The sequence below is a fragment of the Phodopus roborovskii genome, unplaced genomic scaffold (genome assembly GCF_943737965.1).
Source record: "Phodopus roborovskii unplaced genomic scaffold, PHOROB, whole genome shotgun sequence".
Classification (NCBI taxonomy): domain Eukaryota; kingdom Metazoa; phylum Chordata; class Mammalia; order Rodentia; family Cricetidae; genus Phodopus; species Phodopus roborovskii.
Genome location: NW_026125463.1, coordinates 1 through 13,449, shown reverse-complemented (window position 1 = coordinate 13,449; position 13,449 = coordinate 1). Strand labels below are relative to the sequence as shown.

The following is a 13,449-nucleotide window of genomic DNA, read 5'->3' as shown; positions in this document are numbered from 1 at the left end:
ACCTGATTTAATCATTTCTGCACTGAGGTTCAATGTATGGGACGAGGGGCTAGAGGGGGTTGGGGTTGAACCTCTTCCCCGCATTAAACAGGCAGTCCTTAAAGAAGGGGTAAGACCAGCACCAGCAGGGCTCGTGAAAGGGTACAGTGAGTTGATTGATGCATGGGCAACATTTGGTGTGTGGTAAAACAGTGGCAGCATTACTAGCTGCTGCTTGCATTGTTACTTTTCTCCAGGCATGAGACTGTTTCAAAGTACCTCTGAAATTATTCCCATTTGTTCCTGTTGCTTATATGCAGTGGTGACTGACTGAGGTGGTCACACAGAGAATGCCCAGGAGATACTTACTTTGCTCTTCTTGCTGCTGGACATTTTATTCCTGATGTAGCTGAAGGTGCGACTAACTTTTGTCCCACTCTTCCCTTCAAAATCCTTTTTGAGGGGCTCGGTGGCAGGAAGTTATAGTTTTCTTCTGTTATACTGGATGAAAACAAAAAGATGATGTTTTTCGTGACTAGAAAAGTTAAACAGTGGGCTGAGCAAGAAGCAGGCATAGGCTACTGAATGGTCTCATATACTATAAAAGCAAATATGGAACTGAGCATAAAATAGCATTGGATATACCAACTTCTTCGCACACAGTGGAATGAATGGCAGGGTGTGTGCTGAGAAAGATGGCAAAACAAATTTTAGGTCAGGACATCTCTTGTAGTCTTTAGGCCTATCAACGAACTACAGACTGGTCCAGGAAGCAATATACAATTTTGGAGTGAAGAATAAGCATATTTCAGGCTGACTGTAGACAGATTTGTTACAGAGATTCCTAGAGATCCAAATTTACTGATTTACTTGTTCAAAAAGTCTATATGAAATTTAAGTGCATCTAATCTGGACAGATTCTGATTTTAGGAAATTTATAATGGTCGCATTTCCTTAAAGTATACTTATAAATACATTATAAGGATAAAGACTCCATCTAATTATTTTGCTTGTCTATTTTACAACAGCCATTCATCTTCACACCATTCCACAGGGCAGTAGTGTTAGCCTCTGAGAGCGCATTTGTAAGTAGAATCACAAGAGGACCCTCTTAACAGCCATATTTACATATATGTGATAGTTATAAAACAAAGAAGTTCATTTTTTTTTTTTTTTAAGAGAAAACAGGAATGGCATAAAAGCAACTGCTCTAGAGAAAGAAAGATGACCATGTGAAAGCAGCATGAAGAGAAACAATCACTGGAAGGACTCAAGGTCACAATCATAACTGAAGTCTTTGTGAGAAGGAGGGCAACTTAAAATCATCAGAAATCTAATGACACTGAATCACAAGGTTTAACTTCATAAACATACACAGGGAAACAGAAATGACAGGAATCTGTGCATGTTGTCAAGTCCAGCTGGAATGAATCTCAGTGGTAGACCGCTTTCTTAGCATGCACAAATCCCGGGGTTTGCTCCCAGTATTAGAAAGCAAAGAGATGGGGAGAGGAGAGAAAAGAAAACCTCAATTCTACATGGACAGAGGTATATACTACATGCAGCTTTCCTTTTTTGGAATGGGGATAGAAACCAGAGTCTCATATATGCTAACTAAGCACAACCATTGAACTACATACATCACCAACCCTCAGCTTTAAAGGTTAAGAAGATAGCAACACTGACTGTGTAATTCACATATGTAGCATACGTGAACGCACGCACATACACACACATGCCTGTATGTATTATGAAGCAAAATATTATATTTATTCAAAAACTAAAAAATTCCCATAAGCCAAGTAACTTAAGTGTATATTGTCAAATAAGTATATTTTATGTGAATAAAAGCAAATAACCATCTTTACCATACACACAAAATAAAGAGTAAGAGAGGTGACTGAAGACAAAGCCTTCATTATGAAAACACTACTTTCTAATTATTTCAAACTTGCCAGTCAAGGAAGTCAGAACCTGGGTGAGCTCAAAGAACTTAGGATATTCAAATTAAATGTGGCACGATAGCTAGTATTGTCTTCATTTCATTTTGGGAAAAGGAGTAAGAAAATAAATGCATCCTACCTCTCAGTCAGGTTAGCACTGGTACTGTGGAAGGGCCGTGAATCTAGAAAACAAAAACAGTAGAGGTAACATTAGCACACAAGGATCTTGTCCTGATGACAGATAAACCACCTAAAGATTCTCAGATAAAAAGCACAAAGTCTTTGAAAGTCAGTGCATGGTACCTCTTCCTTAAAAAGTTTAGGAGAAGGAGAAATTAAACTGGAAGCTTTCAAATTAGAATGGAAACAGGAGGCAAGAGAGTGAATTTTTCATGAAGAAAGCAAATATAATCCAGGATCCAAGTAACTGAAAATACTAGTTTTTATGCTTAAATACAGGTGAAGCACATTTAGCTTCTGTTTTTAATGAATACTCAGTTCCCATAGGCCATCCTTCTGAGATGTTATCAAAGAATATAAAAGAAAAAAGTAAATGGTACAGCTTCTACTTTTGATCCCATTTGTAAATATTTCCATCTGAGTAATCTATTATTGTCTGATATTTTCCTGGGCATGGAGCAGAGTGCTGCCTCAAAAAGCCCTGGCACCACCTCTGGTTTGGAAAGACTTCTCCAGATCAGCTCCTCAACTGTGAAATGAGGGGAACCAGACTGTTACGTCTTTCAAGTTGCCAGTGATAAAACGATTGGGGTGGGTGCCTTCTTTCTCCTCCCTTAAGAGAAATGGAACCCAACTATGAAAATTCCAAGGCTAAGTGAGGTAGCAGGGAGTAAATGGAAAAAGTGAACAGCAGAATTATTTCTCTATGGCTAAATAAAGGAATAAATAAGAAATTTAAAATAAGAATGATTTGAACTACTATTGGGAATTTAGAAGTGAGCAAAGTTAAAAGGTGAATGGCTTTTAACTTTTAGTATAATAGCCGACACCTAATTACTATATAATTAACTACTGTTATCATGTGGTGAAAACATACACACTTTCTTCTGTAAGGTCACTTTTGAGAGCCTCTGAGGTTATTATGAGTAAAACTTGATCTGAGAGATTTGAAGATGCTCCACAATGACATTATTGGCATTTTGAATTCTTTTAACCTCAAATCTGTTCTACATTTTAAATATAAAATTACAGTTGATATTGTAATTGTTGTTACTATATTGAGCATCTTAATATTCAACTGGTAGGACTAAAGTAAACAAAACATTAAAGGAATCTTTAAACTTCTGTTTTCCCTGCACTTGGCAACTTGGGGTTTGTGGTAGTTTGAGTATAATTGGACCTCAAAAACTTATAAGAAGTGGCGTTATAGGAGGTGTGGCCTTGTTGGAGGAAATGTGTCACTGTGGGGGTGGACTCTGAGGTCTCCTATGCTCAAGCTAGGCTTAGTTCAGTTCACTTCCTGTTGCCTGTGGATCAAAATGTAGGAATCTCAGTTTTTTCTCCAGCACTATGTCTGCTTATACACCACCATGTCCTGCCATTACGATAATGAACTAAACCTCTAAAATTGTAAGCCACTCAATTGAATGTTTTCTTTTGTAATAGTTGCTGTGGTTATGATGTCTCTTCACAGCAGTAGAAACCATAATTAAGACAGTATTTAGTATCAGGGACTGTGGTGTTGCTCTGACAGGCCTGAACTACGTTGTCGTTTGAAGGAGTATGAACCTTGGGACTGTGGATTAGAAAACCAATTGGACACAAGTAATGCTTATTGGGCCCTCTTAGGAGCATGAAAAGACAGCATGAACGTGATTTCATAAACTGGGGGTGGGGGGTAGGTGAGGGGATGGGTGAGAGGGGGCTGGCTCAGGAGGTTTCAGAGGCAGTAAACGTGGCCTAGAAATTGTTCTTGTGATATTTTGCTTTTTGCCCTTGTCTTAAGCGTTTGCCTGAGGCTAAAGTGGAAAGATTCAGGTTAATTTCATTGTCAGAGGAAATTTCAAAACAAGCCTAGTATAGACTCTGCTGTGTGGTTACTAGTGTTCATGCTTATATATGCTTATAATGAAAAGTAGCAAGTTGAGTAAGGAAAAATACAAAATGTACAATTTGAGGAGAAAAAGAGCTCTAGGAAGTGGAATGGAACTAAGTCCTGTGTTCAAGGAGATAAACAGATTAAGAAATGGAATATGGGAGTGGTGACACCATGGCAAGATCCCACTCAGATAAGTTTCCAATTTATAAAAAAGAGTTACAGAACAGCTTAGAGCCAGGTGTGGTGGTACACACCTTTAATCCTAGCATTGGCAAAGCAGAGGTTGGTGGATCTCTGACTTTGAGGACAACCTGGTCTACAGAGCAAGTTTGAGAACAGCTAAGCTTAGGCAGTGAAGGAAATCATCAAAAACAGAAAGTTGATGAAGATGTAATTGAAATACTTCTGAGTTAAAGCCAGATCACAAAACAGATCTAATTTTGTGACAGGATTAGGCAGTGAAAGAAATTACTGAAAACAGAAAGATGATGAAGAGGTAATTGAACAAAGGGGCCATGTTCCAGCCCCAGTAAGCAGCAGAACTTGGAAGTTTTGGCCATGTGGTTCTATTTTAACATCAAAGACAGAAGAAAGGCATTATGGAATATTCCTCCATGACTAAGGAAAACTGTTGAGGACAGGCATGTGTCAGGGGTGTCCCTGTGAAGCTGTGAAGGAGAAGCCTGAATTGCCTTGGAGACTCCAACTTGTTAAAGATGCCAGAGTTGTGGGCTACCTGCCAAGGAATGCTCCTAACAGAAAAGAAGTGTGTTGCAGTCAACAAAGCTGAAAGGAGTTGGAGATCTGAAGAACATTATGACATCAGACATGGAGATGCAGAGTTTGGAGTTTGCCCAGCTAGTCTTTGGTTTTGCTTTAGTCCAGTGTTTCCTCACTATGTTCCATACCCTATGTTGTGGAATGTATAACCTGTACCACTAAATGTCAGAAGTATGTGATCTGCTTTTAATTTTAAAAGGGATTAGAGTTAAAGAGACTCCAGGATTCTCAGAGGACTTTGAATGTTGGGCTTTTAAATGTTGAGACTGTGACAGACTATGGGGACTTTTAAAGTGGACTAAATGCATTTTTGCATTATGATATGGTTACAAGCTTGCCCACAAGCCAGGGAGTGGAACATGATAGTTTGAATGAAACTGACCTCCATAACCTTATAGGGAGTGGCACTATTAGGAGGTTTGGCCTTGTTGAAGTAGGTGTGGCCTTGCTAGAGGAAATATGTCACTGTGGGGGCAGGCTTTGAGGTCTCCTATGCTCAAGCTAGGCCTAGTCAGTTCACTTCCCTGTTGCCTGTGGATCGAATGTAGGACTCTTACCTCCTTCTCCAGCACCATGTCTGCCTGTACACCAACATGTCCTACCATGATGATAATGAACTAAATCACTGAAACTATAAGTCACCCAATTAAATATTTTCCTTTATAAGAGTTGCCATGGTGTCTCTTCACAGCAACAGAAGCCCTAACCAAGATAAGTTTCTTCTATTATATTTACAGTATTTGATAACAATTGCTTGGGAAAAAAGGATCTGATGTCCAATTCTGCAGAATCTAGTTGTGAAACTATAAACATTTCAACCTAGATATCTTAGTTAACTTTAAACAAGAGATGGATTGAAACAATGGCTTGTAATTTTTCCCACCCAGTAGCCTCAATGAAATAAGTATTTAGTTCTCCCAGACTGCCAAGACTTCACGGTACATTTAAACAAGTCACTAAATTCAAACTCTAGTAAACTATACAAAGTAAAAGTCAAATTCTTATTGCAGAAAAATACCCAACAAAAAACTTGGCCAAGCGGGGGTGGGGGGAGAAAGAAAGACAAAACAAAAATACTAGTTGATTCTGTGAAACAGATGAAAACTAAATACCTATGATTAGGTATCAAGAAAATCTATGGCACCACCTCTAAGAGTTCCCAATGGTTTTATTGCTGGAAAAGAATTTATTTCAGTTACTATGACTTTTTACATGTGGTTCTGGAAAAAAAAATGGATTCATTTACCACTGCCACCAAAATGAGTGCCTCTGAAATTCCTGAAGTGAGGAGACTTTTAAAAGTATGCAATAACATGGGCCATTTCCATGACAAAACTATAAACAGAAGAAAATAAACCTGTCATTAACCCATTAAATATTATTGCAGATAAATAACGTTTCAACCAGATTTTTATTTTAAGACACAAAATAATATATAGGTCGACTATAAGTCTAAGGATTTGGGGCTGAAATCATTGAACAACAAAATGTGTTCTATAGAACAAGAGTCTCATGGAGCATAGATGGTTTTATGCATTATTATGGTTTCCTAATTTAAAAAATTGGGAAGTATAGCATATCAAGTACTGCTTTGGGACATCACAATGTGTTAATAAGTATCTTAAAGCTTAACTGAGCTTCTCAATGTGTTACACTACTCTCTCCCCATTAATCTGACTGGTGGTTTAAGAAATGCTAGACACTGCATTCAAAACACCCCACTGCTTCTGTATTTTTAAGATTACAGTAAGATCATTACAGTTTGTTTCTAGTGATAATGAAGTTCTACTGAGGTTTCAGTTTGTTATTATAACCTGACTATTTGCTATAGTACTACCAACTTTCGGACCAAAGAGATTTGAGAACTTCTGAACACAAAGTTGAGGTGAATGTTTTGCACCTTTCTAACCAGTACAAGGAATAAAATGTGAATATCTCATTGTTTCTTTGTGAAGTATCTTTTAATAGCAAAATACACTTAACACCAATGCGGCTACCATTTAAAACTAAACCATATCTCTCTGCCAAAGACATTTTCCTTAAAAAGACACACAAAGCGTGGCCACAATAATTTTTATACATTGTTGCTACTTCAGATCAGCAAGTAGAATAAATGTTAGGCACTCATAATATTAGTTCTAACACAACCACTCATTACTTTATGATAGAAATAGTTTTCCCATTTAAAAAAAAAATGTAAGTTCCAGAGTATCCTAGAAGCCCTTCAAAATTGGAGTCAAGGTCTTCTAATAGAAGAAAACTCAGTTGCATTTCAAGTTTACTAAAATTGATTTCTCAAAAATGTTCATACCAGTGTTACTATGAACTTATTAATTTGAAGCCTGTAACTCCCTGAGGAGTGTGGCATAAGATAGACTTTTACAAAACCAAAAGTTGAAAAAAAAGATATGTAACTTCCATTTCCTAATCTATGGGATCTAATCTCATAGCTTTGTTTTTCAATTATATGAAAAGATTGAAAGAGAACCTAAGATAGAGAAAAGTGGATAATTGAAATTCAAACTGAGGTATCAAGCAGGAAGTTTTGTAAAACTAGCACTCAGTATTACAAAGGGCAGAAGTGGGGTGAGACTATACCCTCACATTTGAGAGTGTATTCTGGAAAGACACCTGTGCTGGAACCAGGAGGCCACCGAAACAATCAGCGTTAGTAGTTATAAGTACAACAAAAACCTGGTTTCAGCAAAATTGATTTGCAAAGGCATGCAAGTCAAGCGACAGCACACAAGGAGAGAAAAGCCCTCAAATGATTTAATTCTTTTAGTAGCAAGCCTATAACATTTAAAAACTAGCCAGACTTTGGAGAACAACTAGACACCAAGTCAGCTTACTTACTATGCAACTCCTCCTCCTCATCACTGGAATAAGAGGAGCCAAAAGAAAAGAGAGTTTTAGATTTAAGGAGGAGTGGAGAAACACTGAGGGAAAAGGAGATCCACCTTGATGGCTTCAACTGCTGCTGAGCTGAGAAGTAGGATAACAGAAAGACATTAGAGCATGCAAAAGTTATGCCAGGACAAAGAAAAAAGTACTTCCAACCTATGTGGAAACAGGATAATGTTGATGGCCTTCAGGATCTCTTCCTTCCTTCCTTCCTTCCCTCCTTTCCTCCTCTCTCTCCCCTTCCTTCCCGAGACAGGGTTTCCCTGTGTAGTCCTGGCTGTCTTGGAACTTGCTCTGTAGACCAGGCTGGCCTCCAACTCAGACCTGACTCTGCCTCCCAAGTGCTGAGATTAATGTTGTGTGTCACCACTGCCTGGTTAACAATGTATTTTATTTATATATTCATTTCTGAACATGAAAAACTGTAATGCTGTTTAACAAATCACCTAAATATATGTACTTGTTAGATTGGAAAACAAGCAAACTGTTGTTAATAGTCATATTCACACCTTGTGTTTTTCTTTACAGTGTACAGACATCCAACAGTGATGCTGCTCAGGGTTCAGTATTTACTCCTCTTCTCACTCATCCCAAATTTCCTACTTCACTCCTACCTCTACCATGTACATAATATACTAGGGTTTCCTTTCTCTCTTCAAGCTCTACTTCAAGGTAGGGCTCTTTCAGGATCAGACTCACTCATCTCCTTGCTCACTTGTGTGTGTGGGGACACTCCACAAGCAGCTGAAACCCAACAAATATAAAAGGGAATATGTCTTTTCCTGCTATCTTGCTCTTCCTCTAGTCCTTTACCAGCCAAGTCATATCTAACATCTCTACTCAAGGTACAAAGTTGGGAGCCACCACTAGATCCTTAAAGCACGCCCCATTTGGGCTTCTTTGAACTGATAACTTCTCTCCTGAGATCACTATTCTGAAACAGCTGCATTGCAAACCTCAAGAAACCTTCTTATTTGACCTGTAATGTTTTGCTTCCCAACATTATTTCCATTGAGGCTGGTCGAGTCTCTAATCAGCCGATTCTACTGCTTTTCTAGTTTCTTTTGGTCTAAATTTTCTCCTGAGGTCTGATACTTCTAGAATAATGAGTGTTTACTTTGGTTGCTTCATTTACTATTTTCTATTATATTCAACTTGTTCTTGTGTTTGTAAATAGTAACTATAGTCAAGAGAGAAACTACCAGTAAGTGTGTCCTTTTCTGCCATTGTCTAGTTTGATGTACAGTAAGGGTTGGACTGAAAATTGGATACATGAACTTTTCCCTTTATTGGGCTTTTTGGGAACCATAAGGCCCTAAATCAAATGTGAAGAAATGGCCAATACATATATGAAAGCTACACCAACCGCATCAGATTATAAGGTGAGTTCTCACCAATGGGGTGAAATGAACTTTTTGGCCCCATGTACTGGCTTGCCCAGGAAAGGTCTCTATCTATTCTCTTTTATAAAAGTAAACTGCCTTGCTGAGTTACTTTTGCTGTTTGTCTGTGTGATATCAGGAATACGATTTTTAACAATTTGAGGTTCTTTTCCAAAGTGATGCCCTTGCTTCTAAAACTGCTTAAAGTTAGGGAAAAAGAGACCTTGGCATTATTTTGGGTCATTGTGAATTGCATAACTCCATGCTCATTGTACAGCAGGGAAGTACACTAATGATTTTAGTTCACATTAAAACTAGAGTACATTATCCTTACTTAACTGCTGAAGTTGAACTGAAGGTAAAGGGTTTCTGTAACAAGTAGTCATTCGGCCATTATATGTGCTTACATAAAACATAAGTTAAACTGTCTCAAGAAAATTTGACTGTAAACTGAGTGTGACGATATTTGCCCATAATCCTAGAACTTAGGAGGTGTGGAGGGTCTCATGCATGCTCACCAAGAACTGAACCTAATGAACAGCAGGCCCAACTTCCCTTAAAATAAAACGCATGTGTGTGTATATTTATGTTCAGGTGGGTACATAGGAAAACACAAGAGAGAGTCAAGGCCTCCTTGAACCCGGAGCTCATGTTACTTAGCTAGGTTGGAAGGAGCATGCTCCAGTAGTCTTCTTGCCTCCGCTCCTAAGCATGCTGGGCTCATAGGAAAGCAGGAGAGCATGCCTAGCTTGCTATGTAGGCACCAAATCCAAACACAGGTACTCATGATTATAGAGCAAAATAATTACCCTTTTATGCCATCATTCTACTGTGAAATATTCCAGCTTACACCTCCAGTTAGCCAAGATACAAGACAAAACTGCTCATTAGTGAAGGACAGCTATATTAGTTTCCAGTTCTTTTGAATGAAATTTTAAGAGGACACTGAAAAAATACCACAAACAGCAGGAGCTGTGCTTAGTCTTCAGAAGACCTGGCTATATAGTGAAGAACATGTATATTACTCCCTTTTAGATCTAACTTTTGCATCATGATCTCATACTCTAATTACTCTTGGAAAATAAATTTTAAAAGAGGTTCTTTGATCTAAACAGATGGCTCAGTGGTTAAGAGCAATGGCTAGTTTTTCCAGAGGACCTGGGTTTGATTTCCAGCACCCATATGGCAACTCACAACTATGTGTAACTTTAGTCAGTGCCCTCTTCTGGACTCTGTGGGTACAGCACATATGTGATAATAGACACAGATATAAGCAAAACACCCACACACACACAATATAAACAAATCTAATAATAAAAGGAGTTTCCTTAAGGAATAAATCGGTGACAAACATTATATAATTAAAATATGTTTGTAAGCATTTTTCTTCACAAATGACCTGTGCGCAAGAGTCCAACTGTCAATATACTCTTGACAGCCAATTAATCTACAACTGCAGTTTTACAGTCAACTTTCAGACTACATCCTCTGGTACTTTCTGGGGCACAAATGTCCATCAGCTCTGTCTGGCTGAGCTTGACATTTCTGAGTGTGCAGACTAGATTGCCCTCTCTCAAGCTTAGCAGGGACAAGATCACTTGAGAAATATTTCTATATTTTAAAGGAGCCTACTGTGACAATAACACTCATTTCAACATCTGTCCCAGGAAAAAGGTGAGAAAAATGGAATGTGTCTACATTAGGTCAATTAATCATGATTAACTTCCTGACTCAGAAAATTATATTACCACAGGAAAGAGTATATTTTTTTTTAACTTACTAAATTATTTAGAGGTAAAGAAACCTAGTATCTCTGGGGTGGTGGTGGTTATGACTGTAATCCCAGCATCCGGGAGGCAGAGGTGCAGGCAGATCTCAGGAAGGCCAGCCTGGTCTTACAAATTGAACAGGCTCCAAAGCTACAGAGAAACCCTGTCTTGAAAATCAAAAGAAAAGAAAAGAATCTACTCTGAAGAGGAGTGATAAAGAAAGGAGTATCATGGAAAAATAAGGAATTTTATAGTTAACATTTGGGGGTTGGAGGAAGAAATACATAAATTCTCTTATACCAAGTTTTTTGTTTGTTTGTTTTGTTTTTTAGAATCAGGGTTCCTCTGGATAGCTCTCACTGTCCTGTAACTCACTCTGTAGACCAGGGTGGCCTTGAACTCAGAGATCTGATTGCCTCTGCCTTCTAATGTGCTGGGACAGGGTGTAACAGGCCACTACCATCTGGCTTCTTTACACTATTTTAGCCAGGGATTTTTCTTGCCATGTATTTTTCTAGTGAGAATCATTTTTATCCATAATTTTTCAAGTCTGAAATTACTTCTGAAGCCCTTTTAAAAAATGTTATCATATTTACACTCCACAATATAACAAATGCAATATATGTACCAAAGAGGTTTCTGTGTTAGCCAAAGGAAGAGCTGGCCGCTGATCTCTACATTAGCGTTTCTGTGAAGCCACTTAGTCAAAAGAAGAAGCAGACAAAATCTGCGAAGTTAATAAGATCCTAAAGTAAAAAGTTTAGGAAAAGTGGTTAAGATATATTTATTTTTAAAAAGTGGTATACTCACTGTCCAATCCAGGATGACTAATAGTCATTAATGAGATGGATTTTGTCAATGGAGAAGAAATGGCTGATGTACAGTAATTAAATCCCTGTTGTTTAGACCTGTGACACATCTATGAAAAAAAAAAAGGAATGAGTTCTAAGTACATGTTCAATATATTTAGACATGTGCAGAATTTACACTTGACCCAACCTGGTGAGGGAGACTTGAAATCCAGTCTGCTTCTGCCACTAAACAGTTACTCAGCTTTCCTATGCCTGCTTTTTTTTTTTTTTTTTCCCACCTGAAACTGGTGAGTGTATTCATCATTCACAGTGGTTTTACAATCCTCAGAGCATCTAACAATGTTTTATATTGAGTACGTGATCAGTAGGTATTTGCTGGGCACACAATCTGGTAACTTCACCGGAAGTCAAATACTGTAGTATATTGCTCCTTTAAAAAAAAATCAAAATATCTTCACAGACATACAGTATGATATGCTGCTACTCTGATTATAAGGAGTTGGAAACTGGGATGTGGAGTAGAAGGATTTCAAGAGCATTAGAAAACAACCATGCATTTGGGAAGCGAGCTAAATCTTTTTCACTTCCTCTCTTTTGATTCCACACGAACCCAGGGTGACTGCAATTTAGTAACTTAACTTCCTGGGCAGTGTTATAAGTAATTTAAATCCACAGCATTTTAAAAGCTGTGTAGTCCCAAGCAAAAGCAGAAGCTCCTTTTAACACCCCTGAAGGAATCATGGTGCCTGGTGATAAGGGACTCAGGCCTCTTTGGGAGACAACTCATTCTAATCGTCTCACAAGATGAAATCTGCCTCTTCATGACTCATTCGAGTTGAAAGAGAGACACTGAACATCTACTGCTAGCATGCATTCACACTCATTTGGGCCAAAGATGACTTCTGATTATTTAGAGTTTGTTTCATCTGTAACCATGGAATCTGAGACAAACAGTTGCTATGTTTCAGATACAACTGGGAGGCCTGAAAAATGACCTCAGCGAATAGCAGAGACTTTCAAGAGGAAGTTGGCTGCAGGCAACTTGTCTAGATCAGAGAGATACACGCAGCACAACACCCACACTGAGGCTGTGCACAAGAGAAAACTAAAGGCAAGATGAAAGTTCTAGGAAGACTGAATAGCAAAGCAGAGCAGAGCAGAGTATGGTATAGCACAGCACAACAATGCTGATGTTTATCTAGAAATGTTGATTTTATCTATAAAGATTAAATCGGAAAGAGAACAGTGGTAATTAGTATCATTTACTCCAAAAGACAATGGTCATTTGTCAAGTTTCTGGAAATTATTCCTCTAGAAAAGGGCACGCAAACAGTATTAAGAAAATTAAAACAGTCTTATTAAAACCTGTCTACTTCTAGGTCATGGAAAGAAGTAATAAGACTAACAGTCACCAAGACCGAGTTTGGAATGCAGCTTAATGTTACATGGCATCGGACAACTCACTTATAGGGGCTTGTAGCTCTTACAGCTAAGGAAGGGAATCAACAGGCATTTCTTAAATAGTATGGTTGAGACAAAGAACATGTTTTCTCCTAGAAATAAACGTTGGGGCATGGACTTTCAAATTGGTAGATGTAATAATGACATGCAATGCACTTTAAAAAACTCAATTTACAACAAGCTAGTAGAAGAATATAGATAAAGGAAGCTTTATTGTCCTGAATTTTTACAATCCCAAACATTGGTGGTGAGGGAATATTTAAATCTGTATAGATTAATGTGTTCTTTTCAAAATAATATTTTTTATATTTACCTATTTTTTTCTGAATGTATGTATTGTGCACCACGGTCATGTCTGGT

The 13,449-nt window shown here is 38.1% G+C and overlaps 1 protein-coding gene across 1 annotated transcript in view; it reads right to left on the bottom strand.

The window, feature by feature from the left end:
- Window positions 1–11,735, bottom strand: part of LOC127215513 (A-kinase anchor protein 13-like) — a 63,994-nt gene extending 52,259 nt beyond the window's left edge. The window contains 4 exon segments of the mRNA XM_051175928.1: window positions 349–440; window positions 443–480; window positions 2,062–2,104; window positions 11,627–11,735. Of these exon segments, the coding sequence (XP_051031885.1) occupies window positions 349–440; window positions 443–480; window positions 2,062–2,104; window positions 11,627–11,735 (282 nt within the window).
- Between the last annotated feature and the right edge of the window lie 1,714 nt (window positions 11,736–13,449).